Source organism: Prionailurus bengalensis, chromosome B1 (assembly GCF_016509475.1).
Source record: "Prionailurus bengalensis isolate Pbe53 chromosome B1, Fcat_Pben_1.1_paternal_pri, whole genome shotgun sequence".
Classification (NCBI taxonomy): Eukaryota; Metazoa; Chordata; class Mammalia; order Carnivora; family Felidae; genus Prionailurus; species Prionailurus bengalensis.
In genome coordinates, this window is record NC_057344.1 from 82,299,211 (window position 1) to 82,325,850 (window position 26,640).

At 36.1% G+C, this 26,640-nt stretch overlaps 1 protein-coding gene across 2 annotated transcripts in view; it reads left to right on the plus strand.

The window, feature by feature from the left end:
- The window catches only part of ANAPC10 (anaphase promoting complex subunit 10), a 105,278-nt gene extending 80,118 nt beyond the window's left edge, over nucleotides 1-25,160 (plus strand). For both annotated transcript variants that reach the window (XM_043568074.1, XM_043568081.1), the window contains one exon: nucleotides 24,769-25,160. In XM_043568074.1, the coding sequence (XP_043424009.1) occupies nucleotides 24,769-24,999 (231 nt within the window). In that variant the 3' untranslated portion in view covers nucleotides 25,000-25,160. The remainder of the gene's footprint in view (nucleotides 1-24,768) is intronic.
- Nucleotides 25,161-26,640: the final 1,480 nt, after the last annotated feature.

Consider the following 26,640-nt stretch of genomic DNA (forward strand, 5'->3'; position numbering starts at 1 on the left):
TCTTTCTTCCCTGCCAACAGAGACCACTTTCCACAATAAAAATAGAAAATGCCCGAGTCTCCATTTCCAACTTCCCTTTCGGTTAATGCATAGACATGTGACGCAGACCTGGTCAATGGGAAATCTGATAGCTTCTGGAAAATATTTTTCTTCATAATTAACAGAGGAGATAGCCTTTTTGGATATTGTGTGAGAGCATGATGCTTGCAGCTGCTGCAGACAACATAGACACACAGCATGACAGAGCAGAAAGGTCTGGGTCTTTTTTTTTAATTTAAAATTTTTATATTGAAACAATAAAGTCCATATATCATAAGTGAAAAGCTCACTGAATTTTCCCAAACTAAACAGACCTATATAACCAGCAACCAAATAAAAATCCAGAAACCCCCTTTATGTTTCCTTATGCTTCCTCAAAGCTAATCATTATTCTGACTTGTAACAATATGGATTACTCTCACCTGCGTTTTTAAAATCTTTTTGTTTTTATTTTGTGATGTTTTACTTTATAAAGATGGAATCATATTGTGCCTATACTTTTTTTTTTTTTTTTGAAGTAAGCTCTACTCCCAACATGGGGCTTGAACCCACAACCCTGAGATCAAGAGTGGCCTGCTCTTCAGACTGAGCCAGCCAGGTGCCCTGTGCCTGTACTTTTTTGCATCTGGCTCCTTTTACTCAACATGTTTGTGAGAGTTATCTATGTAATTGGGTAGTTGTAGATTGTTCATTCTCGTTGACTGTAGAATATTCCATTTTGTGATTTATTCCAATTTTTTAATCTGTCAATATGTATTTGGATACTCTGGCTATTATAATTAATACTCTTGTGAACATTTGAGTATACACTGTTGAACATGTGTTGGATATATACTCTTTGTATATTGTGTGTATATCTCTATCTCTATCTCTATCTCTATCTCTATATCTATATCTATATCTATATCTATATTATATATGTGTATATTGTATTCTCAAGATAGGTGTCCTTTGCTGGAGATAGACATATTTTCCAGTCTGTGGCTTGTTTTTTCCACTTTCTTAATTGTGTCTTTTAATGAACAGAAGTTCTTAGTTTTAAGATAGCTGATCAATATTTATCGATGAGTACTTTTTGTGTCCTAAAAATTTTATCTACTCCAAGGTTACAAACATGTTTTATTTTCTTCTAAAAAAAGCTTCTGACATTTTACCTTTGACATTTAGATCTAAATCCAACTGGAGCTCATTTTTGTTTATGGTGGGAATTGTGGGAGTCAAATTATGTTTTTTCTCCCAAAGGGAAGACCAGAATATCCAGCATCATTATTTGAAGAGACCATCTTTCCTCTACTGCACCAGAGTGTCATCTCTGACATTAATCAAATGGCTGTAAATGTGTGGGTCTGCTTCTGAAGTCTCTTAGCTGTTCCATTAGTCTACTATATCTTTCCACTAATTACCTGCTCTTTTAGTTATACCTTTGTGTTGACCTTGTATCCAGTGACCTTGTTAAATTTTCTTATTAATTCTAATAGTTAATAGATTCTTTTGTATCTTCTAGATCTGCAGTCATATAATTTACAAATAATGTTATTTTTTTCTTCGTTTGGCATCCTTTTTATCCTGTCTCCTTCCTTCTACTTCTCTCTCCTCCATTTCTTTCCATTTTCCTTGCAATATTTCACTGCTTAAAACCTTCAGTACAATGTTAAATAGAAGTGGTGGTAATCTGGTTTTGTTTATAATCTCACTGAGAAAGTTTTCAAGATTTCACCATTGTATATGAATGCTGTAGGTTATTTGTTTGAAAGATGCTGTTTTTCATATTAAGGAAATTGCATTCTGTTCCTATTTGCTAAGGGTTTTTAAATTATAAATGGGTATTGAATTTTTGAAATGCTGTTTTTGCGTCACCAAGATGATTGTATTATTTTTCTCCTTTCTTCTATTGGTGAAGTCAATTACATTAATTTTCAAATGATATTCTAACCTCGTATACCTGGAATAAACCCCATTTGCCTGTGATATATTATCCTTTATCTTTATCGTTTGATTTGATTTACTAATATTTTGTTCTAAAATTTTTTATTTGTTGTCATGAGAAAGATTAGTCTGTAATTTTCTTTCTTAATGTCCTTACCAAGTTTTGGAACTAATCTTGTGGTGCCTTCATAGAAACAGTTAAAAGCGTTCTTCCTCTTTTTATTCTCTAAGGCTTTATGCAAAATTGATACACTTTTCTCTTTGAATTTTTGGAAGAATTGACTGGCAAAATCATCTGGAATTGGAGTGTTGTGATAGATTTTAAATTATGAGGCAGTTTCCTTAACAGGCACAGTTCTAATCATATTTTCTATTTCTTCTTTTTTAGCTTTGATAATTTTTTTGAAGAATATGTCCATTTTATCTTTTCCTATAGATAACTTACTAATCAGTCTGATGAATTCTTGATTGCAAATATTTTATTTTCAGCTCTATAATTTACATTTAAAAATATATTCCAATACTCACATGAAATTATTTATCTTTTCATTTTCTATTTTCTGTCTTTTTTCTGTCTAGTTTCTGTCTTTTTTCTTCATGTTGGCCTCTTAATTTCTTAGGCATATTAATAGCAATTTTTCATTGATTGCTGGACATTGGGAGAAAATGTTTTTGCAGGTCTAGATTTATGCTATTCATACAGTCCCACTAGCTGCATGTGACTTTTAATTTTAAGCATTTGAAATGTGACTAATCCTAATTGAGGTATGCCGTAATTGTAAAATGCTGAATTTTTTGGTACAACAAAAAATAATGTAAAGTATTCCATTAACAACTTTTTATATTGATCACATGGTGAAGTGTTATTTTTATATACTAAATATAAAATTAATTTGACCTGTTTCTTTTGACTTTTGAAAATGTAATTATTAGGAAATTTTAAATTGTGTACATGGGTCACATTTGTGGCTGCCCTATTTTTCTGCTGGACAGTGCTGCTCTCTATTTTCTCTCTTCAGGGAGAGTTCGCTTTTTCCTGGGCTAGAGCAGTAGACTGGGTAGCTTCACTCCTGTCAGTCTCCAAGTTGAGTTGGGGCTGTGTTGTTTTGGTAACGTTCTGTCTACCTCTATTCTTTAATATTCCTACATCACAGCTGTTCAGGGCTTTCTTTGAGGGGCCTGATGGGTTCCTTCCCCTTGGCATGTTCTAGACTCTAGTACTTGTTTCCTTGGCCCTGAGAGATTACCAGAAACTCAGTTCTGCTCTCAGAGACCACTTGCTTATCCTTTCAGCCTCCCATTTCAGGCAGTTTCACAGTGTGGCAAATATTTTGAGGGGAAAGATGTGTGCTTGAAGCTCTTGAAGTCTCTAATTTTGTCTTTTCTGAAACACTTCTAGTAATAACCCTGCATGTTTCTCTGGCTTCAAGAAGCAACTCTCTGCCTGGGCAAGACCACAATTCTCAGCATCTTGTCTCATCCCAGAATCAGTAAATGCCCCACCCCCTGCCCATGATTGAAGTAGGTGAAGACCAGTAACCTCTCTGAGATTCTCTCTTCCCCAACATCCTGGCCCCCTCTAGTTCTTCTTGCTTAGCAGCTCTCTGATAACTCTATAATGATGGTTGTATTTTACCTGCAGTTATTTTCAGCAGGAACATTGGTCAGCCACAAACTACTCCATTCTCTTCTGTTTAAAGGAGACACGTTTAAAGTCTAGACCTTTCTTATGTGGCTTTTGTGGTGGAATCTTTCTATCTTGCCTTGCCTTCCTAGGTCCCTTGCTCGTCCCTTCAGAAGTTGTCTCTTACAAAGGAGATAAAAAATGTTAAGTCATTAGCATATGGCCACTTGAGGTATCTGAAGTCATGGGTCTGGACAAGATTATGTAAGACAATTGTGTAAATTAAACTCTGTGTTGTGAGACTAGTTTTAGGACAGCACTCTGAGGAATACAACACTTAAGGAACAGCCAAGGAGTTTCCAGAAAGACAAAGAAAAGAAGAGAAAGGTAGGAAGAATATCTGAAGAAGGTGAAATCACAGAGGCCATGAGAACATTTCAATTAAGATTTTGCCTCTGGTTATGTAGAAAGGATAAGAAGTTTCAAACTAAAGTGTCCCATGGATTGAGCAATAATGACACTTCTATTGTTATATTACAACATTCCTATGAGGAAAGCTTAAAAAGTATACAGAAGTAAAATTATCCTCCTTTTATTTTTGATCTACAAAAATAACAATTCGGGGGTGCCTGGGTGGCTCAGTTGGTTAAGCATCCGACTCTTGATTTTGGCTCAGGTCATGATCTCACGATTCATGAGATTGAGCAGCACAGTGCCTGCTTGGCATTCTCTCTCTCCCCCTCTTTCTCTGCCCCTCCTCTCTCTCTCTCTCTCTCTCTCTCTCTCTCTCTCTCTCAAAAATAAACATTTTTTAAAATGACAATTTCACATGATTCAACACTTGGGGAAGTAAACATTTAGCACAGATAAGTAATTTGCTTAAACTCAAGATTAGAAGTGAAATTCAGATCTTTGTCTTATTTTGACATCTGATCTGATGTTGTTTCCACTATACTACATATGTTTATCTATTCCTATCATTTCCTGATTATTCATTAGCTAAGACTTTTAGCCTTCCTTTACAACTAAAACATAAACTAAAACTAAAGCATGATTTTCGTGTATGTGCATGTATTTATATTTACGAGATTTCTTTTTAAATGATAGTTAAGTCAGGTTAACTTGGCTTTCCAAGTTTTGTTGTTGTCAAAAGTTTTTCCGCAGTTTCTTCTTAACATTTCTTTCCCACTAGGTTTTTGATGAAATTATTGTTTTTAATTGACATTAATTTCAAATTTATTCAAAATTGTTTGTGTAGATTAGTAGGACACTCTACTAGTTCTTTTGTTTTTGTTAGACCTCTTTAAAAAAAAAAACTAGGACACTTTAAGACCATTTAAGCTATGTAATCGTAACTTTCTAGGAACAATTTTTGGAATACATTTTTCTGTATAGAAACTTTTTCTCACTTACTATCCAAAATGAATGTCTTGACCATCTGCGGCAAGTTGACTGGTTTTGACCTCAAAGTCACCTTCTTACGTAGTTGCCTTCCTCACTAGGGCAAAAGAGCTTGCTTTCCATACTGAGCTATTTGAGTAGGATTCCCTCTAACTTGTTAAGCTGCTTTTGTGGTATTCTTAACTTTTAGCACATTTGGAACTTCTGAAGTTTCTTTTGGATCATATTAGACTTTTTTTTTCTCTACAAGTAGGTCATCATTGCTGTAAACTGGTTCTATTCCTTCTTAAGTGAAAGGATAGTTAAAATTCCAGAATCTGTTGCTTTGTGTTGACAGTTCTCATTGAGTTCTATAGAATTTTATCAAGTCACAGCTATGGTTAATGAAGGAGGAAAAGATAGAGTGGAGAGTAGAGGACAATTTTATTGAAACAACTATTAAGTAGTTATTCCTTATTCATTAATTTTTCCAGGGATATGTGATTAGCAACAGCAAAAGACATATAAGCAACTTTGTACTTAATATTTTACATGGTTTTTATTGATGAATCACTTCTGTTTGTTTTTTTTTTATGCGAGTTTTGTTTATGGTGGAGTTAATCAGTGTATCCTTGGAGGGGTACACCTGCTCTTAAATCATAGCCAGAGTAGAGGTAATGACTAAGAGGCTGGTGTAGGAAGCAGAATCCCAGAGCCAAGCTGAAAGATAATTTCATAGAGAAACTCTAATGGATTCTATTTACCTGTAGTTTTTACCATTGTAGTCTTTGCAGCACAGCAGCTGATATTAAAGAAGGAATATTAAGGAAATGTGGTAGCTCCTATTCAGAAGTGACTTAATAGGCTTTGGTCTGGCAGTGGTGCTGATGTTGTGGTCCATTACATTGCTTCTCCTGCCACTAGGTGGAATAGCTACTATGTAGGTTGCCTCTAAAACACATATTTTATAAGAAGCTGATTAAATTGGCCAAACAAGATTATGGTCAAATAATGAAATATTGAAGAAATGTTTATTCCAAATTAACACTGGGAATTGTCTCATTTTGTTATATCTTTTTGGGTTAGTTACAAATATTTGTAAAACCCTCGACCTTTTTAAACATGGAATTTTCACTAGTCTCATATACACTTTTCAGTATTCATTATTCATCTGATGCCCTTATGTATTACTTTTCTACTTCTGTGTAACATATTACCACAAATGTAGTGGTTTAAAACAACACATGTTTATTATCTCACAGTTTCTGTGAGTCAAGAGTCTTAGCTGCATCCTCCACCCAGGATCTTAGAAGGCTGCAGTCAAGATGTTCCAGATGTGGTCTCATCACGGGCTTATCTTGGAAAGGATCTAAGTACAAGTTCACTCAGGTAGATGTGTTTTTAAGCACATAATTTCAAGTCTTTTATTTAGCTTAACATTAATAAATCTTGACTTTATTCATCTTTAAATTCATGTATCTTTACCAAGTTATCACTTATTTTCTCTGTAATATATTAACATTCTCTTAGTATCTTTATAAACCATGTTCCATATTTTGTGCACAAAACTATTTTTAAACTACAATACTATTATAAAGCTTTAAAATTAACCTTAAAACTTTAAATACAAATAGATCTTGTGGTTGGAATCATTAAGTAAAGTCATTAGATAAAATCCAAAACACAATAATAAACTGTATCAAAGAACTCTTCTGAGAGGGTCCCTGGCGACTTTGACCAGATTGGTCAAAGATTGGTTTCAGTGAAACCACTGAAATGATTCCAGTGATTCCAGTCATTCAGATTGGAATGCGATAAAGATAACTAGCAGGTAAAACAAAAACAAAAACAGAACTTTAAAGGGATTTTGTAGTAAAAGGGAATTAGGGCAGCAAGTGGAGGAAGATAGGATTAAGAAAGGTCTGTTTTGGGCGCCTGGGTGGCTCAGTCGGTTAAGCGTCCGACTTCAGCCAGGTCACGATCTCGCGGTCCATGAGTTCGAGCCCCGCGTCAGGCTCTGGGCTGATGGCTCAGAGCCTGGAGCCTGTTTCCGATTCTGTGTCTCCCTCTCTCTCTGCCCCTCCCCCGTTCATGCTCTGTCTCTCTCTGTCCCAAAAATAAATAAACGTTGAAAAAAAAATTTTTTTTTAAAAAATAAAAAGAAAAAGAAAGGTCTGTTTTATTTTTAATTTTTAAAATGACAAATACTGTGGCATGTTCGAATGCTGGTGACAGTGATCCAGTGGAGAAGAGAAAATGATTTGGAGAGACAATGTTTATGACGGGAGCAGAGTCTTTGGTTGGGAAAGAAGAAATGGGATCTGTTGACAGACAGAAGAACTAGCCCCAGAAAAGTGCAGGAGCAGTTTTTTTTACTGTATAACAGCTGATGGGAAGAAAGGTTTTTGTTTTCTTTTCTGATTGCCTCTGTCTTCTTAGTGAAATAAGATATTAGCTCAGAGAGAGAAGATTAGAGTAGGTGTTAGGATTTGAGGAGAAGCCTAGAAACAGCTATCCCAGAGACAGTGAAAGCAAATTTTCTAAAGGGATATAGTAGGAATTATGCATGGTGCTAAATATACACTTGAATATATACTTGTCATCTTGAATTTAAAGTGAGAACTGGGGCACCTGGGTGGCTCAAGCCCCACAGTGGGAACTGTGCTGACAGCTCAGAGCCTGGAGCCTGCTTCAGATTCTGTGCCCCCTCACTCGCCCTCTGTCTCTCTCAAAAATAAACAAATATTAATAAATTAAAAATAAAGTGAGAACCAGTTAGCATGGTTTGTTTGGTTTTCTTCAAATTGGCATAGAATAAGCAGAGAGTTGGGTTTAACCAGGATTATTGTTATTTCCCTTAAAAAAAAAAAACAAAACAATGAGAGAGGGGCATTGAATCTTAAGTGTGTAAAGAGATTATCATAATGAACTATGGGATGTCATTGAGATAAAGTAGGAACTAAGATTGAATGATTAATGAATAGTAAAAAAATAGATAGCATCAATAGTCTAGCTCTTTCACTAGGGTTAATACTATTGCCATGGGGTCATTAGAGAAAGCCAGTATCTTAGGGGCCTGTAGAGATGGGGATATTTTAAGTCAACATTCAGCTATATTGCAGCTACTACTCATGATCAAGTACAGAATATGACTGTGGGAGGCACAACTAAGGTAGATATCAAAATTATTGCAAGTGAACAAATTCAGGAAAGAAGAATCCAAATTGTTAAATGGATTGTCTCAATGGATGTTGAAATCAGCAAGAAGGATGAATGTATTAGTGGAGGAAAAGAGTACTGTCAATGAGATATTAAGATCAGGTATTGAAACTTTCAGAAATTTTTCCTCTTACTATCAAATGAAAAATAGCTTTTTAAATAAGATAAACACATGTTTATTGAGAAAAACATGCATAATACATAAAGTTAGAATAAAATGAAAATGGGGGCGCCTGGGTGGCGCAGTCGGTTAAGCGTCCGACTTCAGCCAGGTCACGATCTCGCGGTCCGTGAGTTTGAGCCCCGCGTCGGGCTCTGGGCTGATGGCTCAGAGCCTGGAGCCTGTTTCCGATTCTGTGTCTCCCTCTCTCTCTGCCCCTCCCCCGTTCATGCTCTGTCTCTCTCTGTCCCAAAAATAAATAAACGTTGAAAAAAAAAATTTAAAAAAAAAAAAAAAAAAAAAAAGAATAAAATGAAAATGATCCATATTCTCACCATTACAGATATTGTCTATATTTTGGTGAATATCCTTAGACTTTTCTCTATCCATACAAAAATAATCTTCAAAAATATATATATATAAGAATGCAACCGATTTCTGTGCATTGATTTTATATCCTGCAACTTTGCTGAACTCATGAATCAGTTCTAGCAGTTTTTTGGTGGAATCTTTTGGGGTTTCCACATAGATTGTCATGTCATCTGTGAAGAGTAGAAGTTTGACCTCCTGGCCAATTTGGATGCCTTTTATTTCTTTGTGTTGTCTGGTTGCAGAGGCTAAGACTTCCAATACTATGTTGAATAACAGTGGCAAGAGTGGACATCCCTGTTTTGTTCCTGACCTTAGGGGGAAAGCTCTCATTTTTCCCCAGTGAGGAGGATATTAGTGTTGGGGTGTTCATATATGGCTTTTATGATCTTGAGGTATGGTCCTTCTATCCCTACTTGAGGGTTTTTATCAAGAAAGGTTGCTATATTTTTTCAAATGCTTTCTCTGCATCTGTTGAGTGGATCATATGGTTCTTGTCCTTTCTTTTTTTCTTTTTCTTTTTTTAACTTTATTTTTTATTTTTTAAAATTTACATCCAAATTAGCATGTAGTGAAGCAATGATTTCAGGAGTAGATTCCTTAATGCCCCTTACCCATTTAGCCCATTCCCCCTCCCACAACCCCTCCAGCAACCCTCAGTTTGTTCTCCATATTTATGAGGCTCTTCTGTTTTGTCCCCCTCCCTGTTTTTATATTCTTTTTGTTTCCCTTCCCTTATGTTCATCTGTTTTGTCTCTTAAAGTCCTCATATGAGTGAAGTCATATGATATTTGTCTTCTCTGACTGACTAATTTCACTTACCATAATACCCTCCAGTTCCATCCACTAGGTGCAGATGGCAAGATTTCATTCTTTTTAATTGCTGAGTAATACTCCATCATATATATATATATGTATATGCACCCACCTTCTTTATTCATTCATCCATTGATGGACATTTGGGCTCTTTCCATGCTTTGGCTATTGTAGCCTTGATTTCTCTTTCTGTTGCTTCATTGTTGGTGTGTAGGAATGCAGCCGATTTCTTGCATTGATTTTATATCCTGCAACTTTGCTGAACTCATGAATCAGTTCTAGCAGTTTTTTGGTGGAATCTTTTGGGGTTTCCATATACAGTATCATGTCATCTGAAAAGAGTGAAAGTTTGACCTCCTCCTGGCCTTTTATTTCTTTGTGTTGTCTGGTTGCAGAGGCTAAGACTTCCAATACTATGTTGAATAACAGTGGCGAGAGTGGACATCCCTGTCTTGTTCCTGTCCTTAGGGGGAAAGCTCTCAGTTTTTCCCCATTAAGGATAATATTAGTGTTGGGTCGTTCATCTATGGCTTTTATGATCTCAAGGTATAATCCTTCTATCCTTACTTTCTTGAGGGTTTTTATCAAGAAGCGTTGCTGTATTTTGTCAAATACTTTCTCTGCATCTATTGAGAGGATCATATGGTTCTTGTCCTTTCTTTTATTGATGTGATGAAACACGTTAATTGTTTTGTGGATATTGAACCAGCCCTGCACCCAGGTATAAATCCCACTTGGTCATGGTGAATAATTTTTTTAATGTATAGTTGGATCCGGTTGGCTAATATCTTGTTGAGGATTTTTGCATCCATGTTCATCAGGGAAATTGGTCTATAGTTCTCCTTTTTAGTGGGGTCTCTGTCTGGTTTTGGAATCACAGTAATGCTGGCTTCATAGAAAGAGTTTGGAAGTTTTCCTTCCATTTCTATTTTTTGGAACTGCTTTTAAGAGAATAGGTGTTAACTCTTCCTTAAATGTTTGGTAGAATTCCCCTGGAAAGCCATCTGGCCCCGGACTCTTGTTTTTGTGGGAGATTTTTGATTACTAATTTGATTTCCTTACTGGTTATTGATCTGTTCAAATTTTCTATTTCTTCCTGTTTCAGTTTTGGTAATGTATATGTTTCTAGGAATTTGTCCATTTCTTCCAGATTGCCCATTTTATTGGCATATAATTGCTCATAATATTCTCCTATTATTGTTTTTATTTCTGTTGTGTGGGTTGTGATCTCTCCTCTTTCATTCTTGATTTTACTTATTTGGGTCCTTTCCTTTTCTTGATCAAACTGGCTAGTGGTTTATCAATTTTGGTTAATTCTTCCAAAGAACCACCTTCTGGTTTCATTGATCTGTTCTACTGTTTTTTTGGTTTCGATAGCATTAGTTTCTGCTCTGATCTTTATTATTTCCTGTCTTCTGCTGGTTTTGGGTTTTGTTTGCTGTTCTTTTTCCAGCTCCTTAAGGCGTAAGGTTAGGTTTTATATCTGAGGTCTTTCTTCCTTCTTTAGGAAGGCCTGGATTGCTATATATTCTTATGTATATATGCTATATACTCTTATGACCACCTTTGCTGCGTCCCAGAGGTTTTGGGTTGTGGTGCTATCATTTTCATTGACTTCCATATACTTTTTAATTTCCTCTTTAACTGCTTGGTTAGCGCATTCATTCCTTAGTAGGATGTTCATCAGTCTGCAAGTATTTGTTACCTTTCCAAATTTTTTCTTGTGGTTGATTTCGAGTTTCATAGCATTGTGGTCTGAAAATATGCATGGTATGATCTCAATCTTTTTGTACTTACTTAGGGTTGATTTGTGTCCCAGTATATGGTCTATTCTGGAGAACGTTCCATGTGCACTGGAGAAGAATGTATATTCTGCTGCTTTAGGATGAAATGTTCTGAATATATCTGTTAAGTCCATCTGGTCCAATGTGTCATTCAAAGCCATTGTTTCCTTGTTGAGTTTTTGATTAGATGATCTGTCCATTGCTGTGAGTGGGGTGTTGAAGTCTCCTACTATTATGGTATTACTGTTGATGAGTTTCTTTATGTTTGTGATTAATTGATTTATATATTTGGGTGCTCTCACATTTGATGCATAAATGTTTACAATTGTTAGTCTTCTTGGTCTATAGACCCCATGATTATGATATAATGTCCTTCTGCATCTCTTAATACAGTCTTTATTTTAAAGTCTAGCTTGTCTGATGTAAGTATGGCTACTCCGGCTTTCTTTTGTTGACCATTAGCATGATAGATGGTTCTCCATCCCCTTATTTTCAATCTGTAGGTGTCTTTAGGTCTAAAATGGGTCTCTTGTAAACAACCTATAGATGGATCTTGTTTTCTTATCCATTCTGTTACCCTATGTCTTTTGATTGGAGCATTGAGTCCATTGACATTTAGTGTGAGTACTGAAAGATATGAATTTATTGCCATTATGATGCTTGTAGAATTGGAGTTTCTGGTGGTGTTCCCTGGTCCTTTCTAATCTTTTGTTGCTTTTGGTGTGTGTGTGTATATATATAATTGTTTTTTCCATCTTTTCTTCCCTCAAAGAGTATCCCTTAAAATTTCTTGCAGGGCTGGTTTAGTGGTCACAAACTCCTTTAATTTTTGTTCGTCTGGGAAACTTTATCTCTCCTTCTATTTTGAATTACAGTCTTGCTGGATAAAGAATTCTTAGCTGCATATTTTTCTGATTCAGCACATTGAATATATCCTGCCACTCCTTTCTGGCCTGCCAAGTTTCTGTGGATAGGTCTGCTGCAAACCTGATCTGTCTTCCCTTGTAGGTTAGGGACTTTTTTTTTTCCCTTGCTGCTTTCATGATTGTTTTCTTCCCTGAGTATTTTGTGAATTTGACTATGATATGCCTTGTTTATGGTTTTTGTTGAATCTAATGGGAGTCCTCTGTGCTTCCTGGATTTTGATGTCTGTGTCTTTCCCCAGGTTAGGAACCCTTTCTGCTCTGATTTGCTCACATAACCTTTCTACCCCTATTTCTCTCTTTTCCTCCTCTGGGACCCCCTATGATTCTGAAGTTGTTCCTTTTTAATGAGTCACTGATTTCTCTAATTCTTAAATCGTGCTCTTTTGCCTTAATCTCCCTCTTTTTTTCTGCTTTGTTATTCTCTAGAAGTTAGTCCTCTGTATCGCTGATTCTCTGTTCTGCCTCGTCCATCCTTGCCGCCACTGCATCCATCCGTGATTGCAGCTCAGTTACAGCATTTTTAATTTCATTCTGGCTATTTTTTACTTCTTTTATCTCTGCAGAAAGGGATTCTAATCTATTTTCGACTCCAGCTAGTATTCTTATTATCATGATTCTAAACTCTTGTTCAGACATCTTGCTTGTATCTGTGTTGATTACGTCCCTGACTGTTGTTTGTTCCTCCTGTCTCTTTTGAGGTGAGTTCCTTCGTTTTGTCATTTTGAAGGGAGAAAATGAATTAATGAGGTAGAAAAATTGAAATTAAAAAAATTAAAATTAAAAAAATATTAAGATTAAAACTTACACACACAAACAAATTGAATAGATGATGCTAGATCCTAGGTGTGTTTTGGTTGGGTGTTGAAAGTGGTTTGACAGATTAGAGAAATGAAAAAAAAAAAAAGGAAATCGTTTGAGAATTTCAAAAAATGAATACACTAAAGTAGACTAAAATGAGATGATGTGGGTAAAATAGAATTGGATAAAATATACACAAAAGTAGAGAATATAGTAGAAAAAAATTAAAGAAATATATTTTTTAAAAAATTAAAAAGAAATATGAATTTTTTCATTTTCTGTATTTAAGAAAAAAGTAAAGAAACGAAAAAGAAAACAGATAAAAAAAGAAAAAAATCATTTGAAAATTTGAAAAAATGAATACACTGTAGTAGACTGAAATAAAATGATGGGAGTAAGATAGAATTTGAAAAAATTTACAGGAAAGCAAAAATATAGTAATAAAAATTAAATAAAAATATTTTTAAGAGAAATTGAAAGTAAAAATGAAGTTTTTCTGTTTCTACATTCAAGAAAAAGAGAAAAAAGAAAAAGAAAGAAAAAAAGGAAATTGAAAATTTGAAAAGGTGAGTACACTGAAGTAGACTAAAATAAAATGATGGAAGTAAAGTAGAATTTGAAAAAATTTACACAAAAGTAAAAAATATAAAATAAAAATTAAAGACATTTTTAATAAAAATTGAAAATAAAATGAGTTTTTTCTCTTTCTGTATTGAAGAAAAAGAATTGTAAAACAGAAAAAGGAAAAAGAGGAAAAAAAAAGAATTGAATACATGAACCTGCTAACAGATTGAAGTAGGACTGAAATTGCGTCATTTTCCCCTAGAGGTAGTCCATGTACCTCTTTATAGTCCATAAATTAAGCCAGTGGTGAGGTTTGTGTCCTTGAAGAGAGAAGTTGGCCCAGTTGGGCGGGGCTCAGTGTAATAGCTCCGCTCTCCACTAGATGGCACTGCTAGCTTACTGGGGTAGATTGTTGCAGTGCTCCTAGGTGCATGTGCACATGCGCGGGAGCGGTGAAACTGTCACTACCCAGCTACCCAGTCTGTTCTCCCAGATCAGCAGTTGCGCACAGGTCCTCTGTCTTCAGCTCTCATCCACTCCCTACTTTTCCACTCTCAGTGACCAGGCCCCAGGCAGTACCTCTCTCCCAAGTTTTGTCTCAGATGCGGCTGTTTCCCTGGCCCCTTACTCCAAAAGACTGCGGCTTTGATCCGTTCCGCCCCTCTGTGGGAGGGTCTTGCTGAGCAATGGCTGAATGAGCAATGGCCTAATGTCAGCAGCACCCTGGAAAGTCCACTGGACCCTGCTGTTGCCAGTGCCCTGAGATTGCGGCCAGGTGTCAGCCCGCCCCCAAAAAAAGGTTGCGAGACAGTGTAGCATCAGCGTTTCAGGGATTATGGAAAATCTCAACACACATCTGGCAACAGGCTTCACCCTCAACGACCTTGCCCCAGCACCAGCAAATGTGGACCAGGTGGCTTTAACAGTCTCTACCAAATGTCCTTCCAGCAGTGGAACCACTTTTCTCCGTGTGGCCCGAGAACCTCCTGAACCCCACTCTGCTCCTGGGGATTTGCCCTTCCCACCAGAGCATCGCCAGATATCGAGCTGCGTAGTTGCAGACTTTGCACTCCCCTTGTTTACAGTCTCAATGGAATTTAAACCCTCTCCTTTCTCCTTTCACCCTTTTTAGTTTACTCCCTGCGGCTGTTTCCAATTTTCCACTTTCTCTCCAGCTACTTTTGGGGAGGGGTGCTTTTCCCATATGCTCCTCCCTCTCCAGTCTCCATCCTCTCTCTGCCTGCAAAAGGGGTTCCTTACCTTTCACGGCTTCTTGCTCCCCAAGTTCAGCTCTTCATGTCGTGTACCTGCTGAATTCTGTGGTTCAGGTTGTGCATATTGTTGTGTTAATCTTCCAATCAGTTTTCTAGGTGTGTAGGATGGTTGGTCTGGTTGTATTTCATACACGCAGGACACACAAAAAGCTTCCATGCTGTTCCGCCATCTTGGCTCCTCCCTTGTCCTTTCTTTTATTGATGTGATGAAACACATTGATTGTTTTGCAGATATTGAACCAGCCCTGCATCCCAGGTATAAATCCTACTTGGTCGTGGTGAATAATTTTTTTAATATATTGTTGGATCTGGTTGGCTCATATCTTGTTGAGGATTTTTGCATCCATGTTCATCAGGGAAATTGGTCTATAGTTCTCCTTTTTAGTGGGGTCTCTGTCTGGTTTTGGAATCACGGTAATGCTGGCTTCATAGAAAGAGTTTGGAAGTTTTCCTTCCGTTTATATTTTTTGGAACAGCTTTTAAGAGAATAGGTGTTAACTCTTCCTTAAATGTTTGGTAGAATTCCCCTCGAAAGCCATCTGGCCCCGGACTTTTGTTTTTGTGGGAGATTTTTGATTACTAATTTGATTTTCTTACTGGTTATTGGTCTGTTCAAATTTTCTATTCCTGTTTCAGTTTTGGTAGTATATATGTTTCTAGGAATTTGTCCATTTCTTCCAGATTGCCCATTTTATTGGCATATAATTGCTTATAATATTCTCCTATTATTGTTTTTATTTCTGTTGTGTTGGTTGTGATCTCTCCTCTTTCATTCTTGATTTCATACACCAATGAAGCAACAGAAAGAAAAATCAAGGAATTTATCCCATTTACAATTGCACTAAAACCCATAAAATACCTAGGAATAAATCTAACCAAAGAGGTGAAAAATCTATACACTGAGAACTATAGAAAGTTTATGAAAGAAATTGAAGAAGACACCAAAAAATGGAAAAAGATTCCATGCTCCTGGTTAGGAAGAACAAATACTGTTAAAATGTCGATACTACTCAAAGCAATCTACATATTCGATGCAACCCCTATCAAAATAACACCAGCATTCTTCACAGAGCTAGAACAAATAATCCTAAAATTTGTATGGAACCAGAAAAGACCCTGAATAGCCAAAGCAATCTTAAAAAAGAAAACCAAAGCAGGAGGCATCACAATCCCGGACTTCAACTTTATTACAAAGCAGTAATCATCAAGACAGTATGGTACTGGCACAAGAACAGACACTCAGATCGATAGAATAGAATAGAGAACCCGAAATGGACCACAAACATATAGCTAACTAATCTAATTCTAATTCATCTAGTTTGTGCTGATGGGTTCCAGCTTCTCTTTGCTCTCCACCACTCTACATTCATGTTCACTTTTGATTTCCTATGCTATGAATTTCAAGCTCCAGCATCAGACATGAAAGCAACAGCCTTAGAATTTACCCATGTTCCACTGTGTAAGGTAAACTCCCTGTATAAACACCCTATTACATACCTCCACCCACCCTCTCCACACACGTATACACATACGTATATGTGTGTGTGTGTGTGTGTATATACATATATATATATATATATATATATATATATGCTGCATGCACACGTACACACACACATACACACACGCTAGTGCTCTGCTTCTCTGACTGAATTTACACTGACACACTGGCTGAGCTGGAGATCCAGGAGGGATGTCTTCAAGAAAAACGTGGAACCGAGAGAGGACACATGACTATTTCAAAAGGTATTTTATTTTATTTTATTTTTTAAACATTTTTTTTCAACGTTTATTTATTTTTCGGACAGAGAGAGACAGAGCATGAACGGGGGAGGGGCAGAGAGAAAGAGAGACACAGAATCGGAAACAGGCTCCAGGCTCCGAGCCATCAGCCCAGAGCCTGACGCGGGGCTCGAACTCCCGGACCGCGAGATCATGACCTGGCTGAAGTCGGACGCTTAACCGACTGCGCCACCCAGGCGCCCCTGAAAAGGTATTTTAACCATAAAATACCTAGGAATAGATCTAACCAAAGAAGTGGAAAATCTATACACTGAAAACTATAGGAAGCTTATGAAAGACATTGAAGAAGACACCAAAAAAATGGAAGAAGATTCCATGTTCCTGGATAGGAAGAACAAATATTGTGAACATGTCGATACTACCCAAAGCAACCTACATATTCAACACAATCCATATCAAGGTAACACCAGCATTCTCCACGGAGCTAGAACAAACACTCCTAAAATTCATATGGAACCAGAAAAGACCCCGAATAGCCAAAGCAATCTTGAAAAAGAAAACCAAAGCAGGAGGCATCACAATCCCAGACTTCAAGCTATACTACAAAGCTGTAATCATCAAGACAGTATGGTACTGGCACAAGAACAGACACTCAGATCAATGGAATAGAATAGAGAACCCAAAAATGGACCCACAAACGTATGGCCAACTAATCTTTGACAAAGCAGGAAAGAATATCCAATGGAATAAAGACAGTCTCTTCAGCAAGTGGTGCTGGGAAAACTGGACAGCAACATGCAGAAGAATGAACTTGGACCACTTTCTTACACCATACACAAAAATAAACTCAAAATGGATGAAAGACCTCCATGTAAGACAGGAAGCCATCAAAATCCTTGAGGAGAAAGCAGGCAAAAACCTCTTTGGTCTTGGCTGCAGCAACTTCTTACTCAACACGTCTCCGGAGGCAAGTGAAACAAAAGCAAAAATGAACTACTGGGACCTCATCAAAATAAAAAGCTTCTGCACAACGAAGGAAACCATCAGCAAAACTAAAAGGCAACCGACAGAATGGGAGAATATTTGCAAATGACATATCAGATAAAGGGTTAGTATCCAAAATCTATAAAGAACTTATCAAACTCAACACCCAAAAAACAAATAATCCAGTGAAGAAATGGGCAAAAGACATGAATAGACACTTCTCCAGAGAAGACATCCAGATGGCCAACTGACACATGAAAAAATGCTCCACATCACTCATTATCAGGGAAATATGACTTCACTCATGAGGACTTGAAGACACAGAACAGATGAACATAAGGGAAGGGAAGCAAAAATAATATAAAAACAGGGAGGGGGACAAAACATAAGAGACTCTTAAATCTGGAGAACAAACTGAGGGTTGCTGGAGGGGTTGTGGGATGGGGGATTGGGTAAGTGGGTAGGGGGCATTAGGGAATCTACTCCTGAAATTATTGTTGCACTATATGCTAATTTGGATGTAAATTAAAAAAATAAAATAAAATAAATATGTATATATGTATGTATATATATGTGTATATATAATCATATAATCCATTGTTTAGTATTTTGCTTTTAAAAATTTTTTTTTTCAATGTTTATTTATTTTTGGGACAGAGAGAGACAGAGCATGAACAGGCGAGGGGCAGAGAGAGAGGGAGACACAGAATCAGAAACAGGCTCCAGGCTCTGAGCCATCAGCCCAGAGCCCGACGCGGGGCTCCAACTCACGGACCGCGAGATCGTGACCTGGCTGAAGTCGGACACTTAACCGACTGCGCCACCCAGGCGCCCCATTATTTTGCTTTTTAAAATTAACCAGAGATGGCTTCAAATTACTGCGAATATGTAAAGAGATACATCATTTTTACTTGCTATAGGATATTCCAGGATATGGATGGACCATTATTTATTTAACCACTCTGTGCTTTCCTATTGCTGTGTAACAAATTACCCAAAACAAGAGTAATCATTTATTATCTCTCATGAATCCTGTTCAGGAGTTTGGAAAAAGCTTGGTTGGCCATTTCTGTCTTGGAGTCTCTCATGCAGTTACAGTCCTATGTCAGGTAGGCTGACTGAGACTGGAGAATCCACTTCTAAGGTGTTTCACTCATGGCTAGCAGGGTGGTGCTAATTGGTGGCTGGGGGCCTAGGTTTCTCTCCACATGGACCTCTTCGTGAGGTTCTTGAGTGTCGTCGTGTCATGGTAGCTGATTTCTCCCAGAAGGAGTGATACAAAAGATCCAGGAAGAAGCTACAATGCCTTTTATGATTTATCTGGAAAGTCACACATTGTCACTTGTAACATACTCTGTTGGTTACACAAAACCAACCCTAAGCCATTGTAGGAGGAGGTTATTTAAGAGTGTGACTCACCAGGGTCTTCTTGGGGCTGGATACCACCGCCACTCTTCTACTGGTAGTCATTTAACTTATTTTCAGTTATGAATATTACCATATATATGTATAATCCTTGTGCCCTTTTCTTTAGTATTTCTCTATAGTTCAGAAGTGAAGTTATTCTGTTAAAGAATAGTTACATTTAAAATTTTGATAGGTATTGCCACATTACTCTTCAGAAAGGTTATACCTATATAATTTCCATATCAGTCCATGAGAGTACATTTCCCTTATTCTCATCAATAATTCGTGTTCTTAATTATTTGAACCTCTGCCAATGTGATAGATGCTTTATATATATGCATATACATATATGTGTATTTATATGTATATACATATATGTTTTATATGTATATATGCACATATATTTATTTATATGTATATATACATATATGTATATATTTATTAGTGAGATTGAACAATTTCCTGTGTTTGTTGGCCCATTGCATTTGTGTGTGTGTGTGTGTGTGTGTGTGTGTGTTTTGTCTGTACAGGTGTATGTCCATTTTTTAAATTTGTGTTGATTTTTTTCCTTAAGATTACTTTTTAAAAAAATGTTTATTTATTTTTGAGCAAGAGAGAGAGATTGCGAGCAGGGGAGGGGAATGGAGAGGGAGACAGAATTCCAAGCAGGCTCTGCTCTGTCAGCACAGAGCCCAACACGGGGCTCGATCCCACAAACTGTGTAACCATGGCCTGAGCTGAAATCAAGAGTCAGACGCTTAACTGACTGAGCCACCCAGGCACCCCAGAAATTCGATTTTTAATTCTATTATTGTTACCTTTTATAATTCTCTTTAGGTCATATATGTATCTGTTTATGTGTAGGATGTAAAGGAAATTGTATTATGATAAGGAGATTAGTGGCGAATTTTCTCCTGCCATATTTCATTTCATTTAATTCATGTTTTATTTATATAATATAGGATTTCAGATAAAAAATTACTACCAGATTATTATCTTTACATCATGTAAAACACATTATGTATTTAAAAGCACAATTTTTGGAATCACACTGCCTGTTTCATTCACTGCTTTGCCACTTACCAGCTATGTGACCTCATCAAAACTAGTTAACACTTTCTGTGACTCAGTTGTTTTATTTGTGAAATCAGAATAATAATAATATCTGCCACATTGCTAGCATTAAATAAATTAATATACTTAATGTACTTAGGGTATTACCTGGCACATAATATGTGCTAGGTAAGAAGTTGCTGCTGTTATTATCATGAGCATTCTTTTTGAGGAATTATTATTGACATTTACATTTTATTTTATGAGCATTTGATTTATTCTTTTTGACTTTTTTGTCTGTTTCTTCCTCACTACTAGCATTTTTATTATGACTTCTTGAAGTCTTATGTTTAAATCCTATCTCTTTGTATTTCTCTGAGTAGTTTTTTTTCAGGTGTGATCTGTCTTATTTGCCACTGTTTTGTTTTGTTTTTTCAGTCCCTAGAACATTGCTTGCCATGTAATATTTGCTCAGTAACATTTGATGAGCATGGAGCCCTGGCATATCTGTTAAGCTCTGGTGAGAGGGTGCACTAGAGGGAGACTGCATGGCAGGAAGAGGAAAAAGACACTTGCTCCCTTTTGTGTCCTGTTTGTTTTCCATCATCCTAGTAGTGTTTCTTCACAGCAGCATTTCCTCCCCATAGCTATACCTGATTCCAGTTTGCAGTTTTTCTGACACTCACAGCACCAGCCCAATGAACCCCATGTCAGAAATGTCAGCACCACAAGGCAGTCAGCTCCCACTCCTCAAGAGTTCCCTACGCCAGCCCCATAGGGCTCTTCCTCCAGGGGCACAAACACCAGCCAAACAGCTCCCTCCTCAGGGATCGGAGTTTCAAATCCACAGGACTCCTTTTCTGAACTTCCCCGTTTTGATAATCTCAGTCTCTTTTCTTTTCTTCCCCCAACCTTAGAATTTCACTTCTTGTACTTGTTCCCTCCATGATACCTTAGTTCTCTTGGCCTCTTCACTTCTCTAGTTAACAACTTGATTCCTACTTAGTGAATTCTCTCTTAAAATAATTTGTATGCCCCCTGACTCCAGGCTGAGTCAGGGGGCATACAAGTTATTTTCTATTTTATGAAGTTATATTACCTTTCTGAGGGTAAATTCCATCAGTAACTACTCCCTATGTCAGGGGTCAGCAAACTGTAATCCAGGGCCAACTCTGGCCAGTGGCTTGTTTTTGTAAATAAAGTTCTGTTGGAACATAGGCACACTCATTCACTTTCATAATACCTGTAACTGTTTTCACTCTGCAAAGATAGACTGACCAGTCATGATATGGCCACACTTAAAATGTTTACTTTTGGGTCCTTTACAGCAAAAATTTGCCAGCCCCTACCCTACATGTACAGCTAATAATGGTATTTTTGGTGTATAATAGGCCAATAAAAAAATCTTAAGTGAGTGAATATATAGAGAAAAGAGCCAAAAAGGGAGATGGTAGGAAGAAAGAACAAGGAGAAATATAGAAAAATTTGTATAGTAATGGTGATGAAATTTTCATTTATTGAGGTAAACCAGAAATGGAGAAAAAAGAAAGCTACATTGGCAAATTTTTACCTTTCATTGATTTTCTGATTAAAATATAAAAATATTATAATTTTTGCTTAAAGTATATTCATCTATTAACCAAACATTTATAAAAACATAAGAATTATATATACTGTATATTGTTACGGGTTTTTAAAAAGTTTTTATTTAAATGCCAATTAGTTAATGTACTTGAGTTTTTTGCATCTATGAAGTAATCTAAGGTATGACAATATCAGAATAAGAACTTTCTAGAGATGACTCTCAGAATTCTAAACTGCCCACAGTAGAACTGCAGTAGACACATGAATTGAAATTTATGACTTCTGGGCAATATAGTTGATTATGAAACCATTTGAAAGATGTTAACATCTGTATGTACTTTGTAATGTAGTTTTAGTAATAGAGATCAGTAAGCCTTATGATATGTTCTAAAGCAATGTTAATAGTATTTATTGAATAATTTATTACATTTATAATGCTGTGCATATCATGCCAAAAAGAATTTATGCTATAAATTCTTAATATAACTTTCAGCACACCGAAGCATTTAAGATATGCTAAGAAAATAACATTGAGTCTATCAGAAATAATGGTTAAATTTGTCAAAAATATTCTACTAGTAAGGAGTTGAATTTAGAATCTTAGTTTTACATTTTGTTCATTGTTGAGGTTCATTATAGTACATTTACCTTGAGAATGGATTCTTCCTACCAGATATGCTTTCTCCCTTCTCTGTACTCCCACAAATATCTGTTATAATAGTTTCCTTTACCTACTATAACAAATCATCACACATGTAGTAGTTTAAAGCAACACAAATTAGTTATTTTACAGTTCTAGAGGACATAAGTCCAAAATGGGTCTTATAGATTAAAATCAGGGTGTCAACAAGAGGCCTACTTTCCTAGGGATTTCTAGGGAGAACCATTCCTTGCCTTTTCCAGCTTCTAGAGGCTACCTACTTTCCTTGGCTTATGGTCCCATCACTCTAACCTTTGCTTCTACCATCACATCTCCTTCTCTGGCTGTACTGTCTTCCTCTTACAAGGAATCTTGTGATTACATTAGGCCCACCCAGGAAATCCAGGATAATTTTGTCATCTCAGAATCTTTAACTTAATCACATCTACAAAGCCCTGTTTTCCATGTAAGTTAAAATAACCCCAGGTTTTGAAGAAGGACATGGATATCTTTGGGAGCCCATTGTTCTGCCTCCATATCTTTCTTCTTTTATTTAGAATTATTAAATGTCAGACCTGGAAGGGACACTGGAGATGATAACTTGTCCAATCCTTTTATTTTATACTTGAAGAAACTGGGGCGCCTGGGTGACTCAGTCAGTTGAGCGTCTAGCTTTCGCTCAGGTCATAATCTCGCATTTGTGGGTTTGAGCCCTGTGTCAGGCTCTGTGCTAACAGCGTGGAGCCTGGAGCCTGCTTCGAAAATAAATAAACATTAAAAATATATATACTTGAAGAAACTGATTGAAGTCAGAGAGGTTGTTTGTCTGCCTCAGAGCTTTTTTTTTTTTTAATTTATTTTTTTGAGAGAGGGAGAGACAGAGCACAAGCAGGGGAGAAGGGCAGAGAGAGAGAGAGAGAGAGAGAGAGAGAGAGAGAGAGAGAGAATATCCCAAGCAGGCTCCACACTGAGCAGGGAGCCAGACATGGAGCTCAGTCCTATGACCTTGAGATCATTATCTGAGCTGAACTCAAGAATTGGACATTCAGCCAACTTAGCCACCCACGCGCCTCTGGCTCTGAGCTTTTTTAAGGTTAGGAACAAGGCCTTATTCATGTTATACTTAACTTTACTTAGAAAAATACCTTGAACATTTTAACTACTCGTAACTATTTTGTTACCTGAATGAATAAAAGGTTAGTGATGGAAACCAGATATATCTGGTCTCTGATTCTTTCATTTTAAGTTAGTGCTAATGGAAGTTTATAAAAAACAAAACAAAACACTGAAAATACCACAAGGAGTAGAGATTTATTCATTCTTATGTTCTATGGTTAAAAAGAGGAAATTATTCAGTCTTAAAAATAGCGACTTTTTAAAGATTCCTGTTCTTTTTTTCTTGTCCCATCTTTACTTTTTTCTACCCACCCTTCTCCTCCATAAAAAAAAATGAATGAAAGAAGGAAGGAGGGAAAGAGGGAAGGAAGGAAAGGGCTGGAGGGAGGAAGGGAGAGGAAGAAGAGAAAAATGAGAACGAATGAAAGAAAGAAGGGAAGAAGGGAAAAAGGGAAGGAAAGAAGATACAGTGGTGTGTTCACTTAATTGTTTTGCTAGAGTCACTCATGGAATCCACATTTAGATTCTCTGACACCTCTATTTGGCTGCGTTGATAAGATAAGCCTGTATTCTCTGTGATATATATAGTTTATATGTGTTCAATAATTAAGATAATTTAGAAATCAGTATTTATGTTTTAAAAACTATTTCATAACTTTAGCAAAAATTTTAGAAATTTAGGTTTATCTTTTGACTTAGGATTTTCTTTCCCTTGTTAAGGAAGGATAGTTTGGACTCTTGATTAAAATAAAATTAAGAATTAAAAACAAACTTGCCTGGTATTTCTTATTAAGAATTAAAAATTTTTATGTAGCATTTTATATTAAAAATCTAGATTTTAGGTTTAGAATATCATCCAGGCTACATAAATCACTTACTATTTTTCAAGGCAAAAAGCTTTGTCTGATGGCTTTTTAAGGATTGATTTTCTTTTGTTATTCTTGTAATTTATGTAGAATCTGAATGTGTTTGTGTATATTAGGTATGGTCCTTGAAATAAAATATACTTGAAGCATAATGTTAGATTCTTTTCCTACTTATATCAACATGGTCTTCCATTGGCAGTATACGTTTGTACATGTCTAATTCTAAACTTGTATGTTATACAGATTTCTATAAACCCTAAGACTGCATATGTCTGTTTTTATTTTGTCTACTAAGATGGTACATGTAGAGTGCTTACTAGCAAGTGTAAAAATGGACCATGGTGTAGAAGTGCCAAATAACTAGTAATGGTTGTTATCATACTGTCATTCTCTCAGTGAGCAAAATGTTAATTATAAGTCAACTTTAGAATGTGTTCATTGTAATAAATTATGTTCATCGGGTGAAAACATAATCCCACTTTTGTTTTCTTGGCAGCAACTTGAATTGGTGGAACCAAGTGGCTGGATTCACGTTCCCTTAACTGATAATCATAAGAAGCCCACTCGCACATTCATGATACAGATTGCTGTTCTAGCCAATCACCAAAATGGAAGAGACACCCACATGAGACAAATTAAAATATACACACCAGTGGAAGAGAGCTCCATTGGCAAATTTCCTAGATGTACAACTATTGATTTCATGATGTATCGTTCAATAAGGTGACCTTAACACAGAACAAAAGTCATTAAACGTACCTTTGTTTTATCTTGTCAGTAAATATTATATCTGGAATCTTTATTGAAAAAAACATCAGTTATTTTGCAATTTTGTATGCATTGAAGAGTATTTTATTGTAACTTTAACAAATAAATTTTGGGTCATACTATTTTTATTTTCTTTAACATATAATAAAGCTCACATATTTTACATTATTAAAAAAGTATTTGAAGCCCCTCATTAAATTTTTCATTATATCAAAAGAAAAACAATTGAACTGAGTATTTTAAGAGATACGCCATTTTTAATAACCAAGTTATTATTTCATATAGTGGTCATGTGTTAAAGTAATGATTTATTGCATGTTTGGGAACAGTACTATGTTCTATCAATTAATAGGCCAAAACTATTCTTTTTTTCCCCCTCTCTCTAGAGGAAGCTTATTCTTTTAATACTGGGCCTTTTAAAAAATAGTGTCAAAATAGGCTTAGCATTAGATATCTGATGAGAACCATTCTGATTTGGGGAATATAGTTAATTGTATCATAATTACTTCCATGAAATACTTTTAATCCCAGGGTTCTCTGTATCCCGATATTGTGTCAGAGATTGCCAGTATCATCTGCTATTTATTCTAATGCTAGTGCTGCTTATAGTAGATGTTTTTTTTTTTTAATTTGTGTCTGACACAGAAGCATTCTCTGAGGGATGATAATATGTCTCATAAAAATTTTTTAAATGTATAAAATTGTACTTTGTATATGAAAATATTTTAAAGGAGCTTAAATATGTTTTCTTTCCATGGTTTAAAATGAATAGATTTGATTCTGTATGGTTTTTCTTTTTTTCCCCCTATATCTACTACTTTTTAGGAGGATGGTTATTTAGCCACAGAACTTACCCAGATTGGCTCTTATGTTTAGGAAAGGTTCCTGGGTGGTTCTTGCATTGCTTGGTAAACTGAAGTCTTGAATAGTAAAGTTTTAGATCTTTTTTTTTTTTTTTTTTTTTTTTTTTACTTGAAGTATACTTAACATATAGTGTTCTATTTGTTTCAGGGTGTGTAACAGTGATTTGACAATTCTATACGTTATGCGTTGCTCACCACAATAAGTATAGTTACCATCTGTCACTATACAAAGTTGTTGCAGTATTATTGATTATATTTTCTATGCTGTACCTTTCATCTCCATGACTTATTTATTTTAGAACTGAAAGTCTGTACCTCTTAATCCCCTCCACCTATTTTACCCATCCTCCTTATCCCCTCCCCCATAGCAACCACCAATTCTCTATATCTAAGAGTTTGTTTTATTTTTTAGACTATGCATATAAGTGAAATCAGATGGTATTTGCCTTTCTCTATTTGACTTCCTTCACTTAGCATTATAGCCTCTAAGTCCCTCCATGTTGTAAATGGCAAGATCTCATTCTTTTTTGTGGCTGAGTAATATTCCATTGTGTATGTATTTATATAGTACATCTTCTTTACCTTTTCATCTACTGATGGACACTTGGGTTGCTCCCATATCTTGGCTATTGTAAATAATGCAGCAATAAACATAGAGGTGCATATATCTTTCTGATTTAGTGTTTTTGTTTTCTTTGGGTAAATACCCAACAGTGGAGTTGCTGAATCATATGATA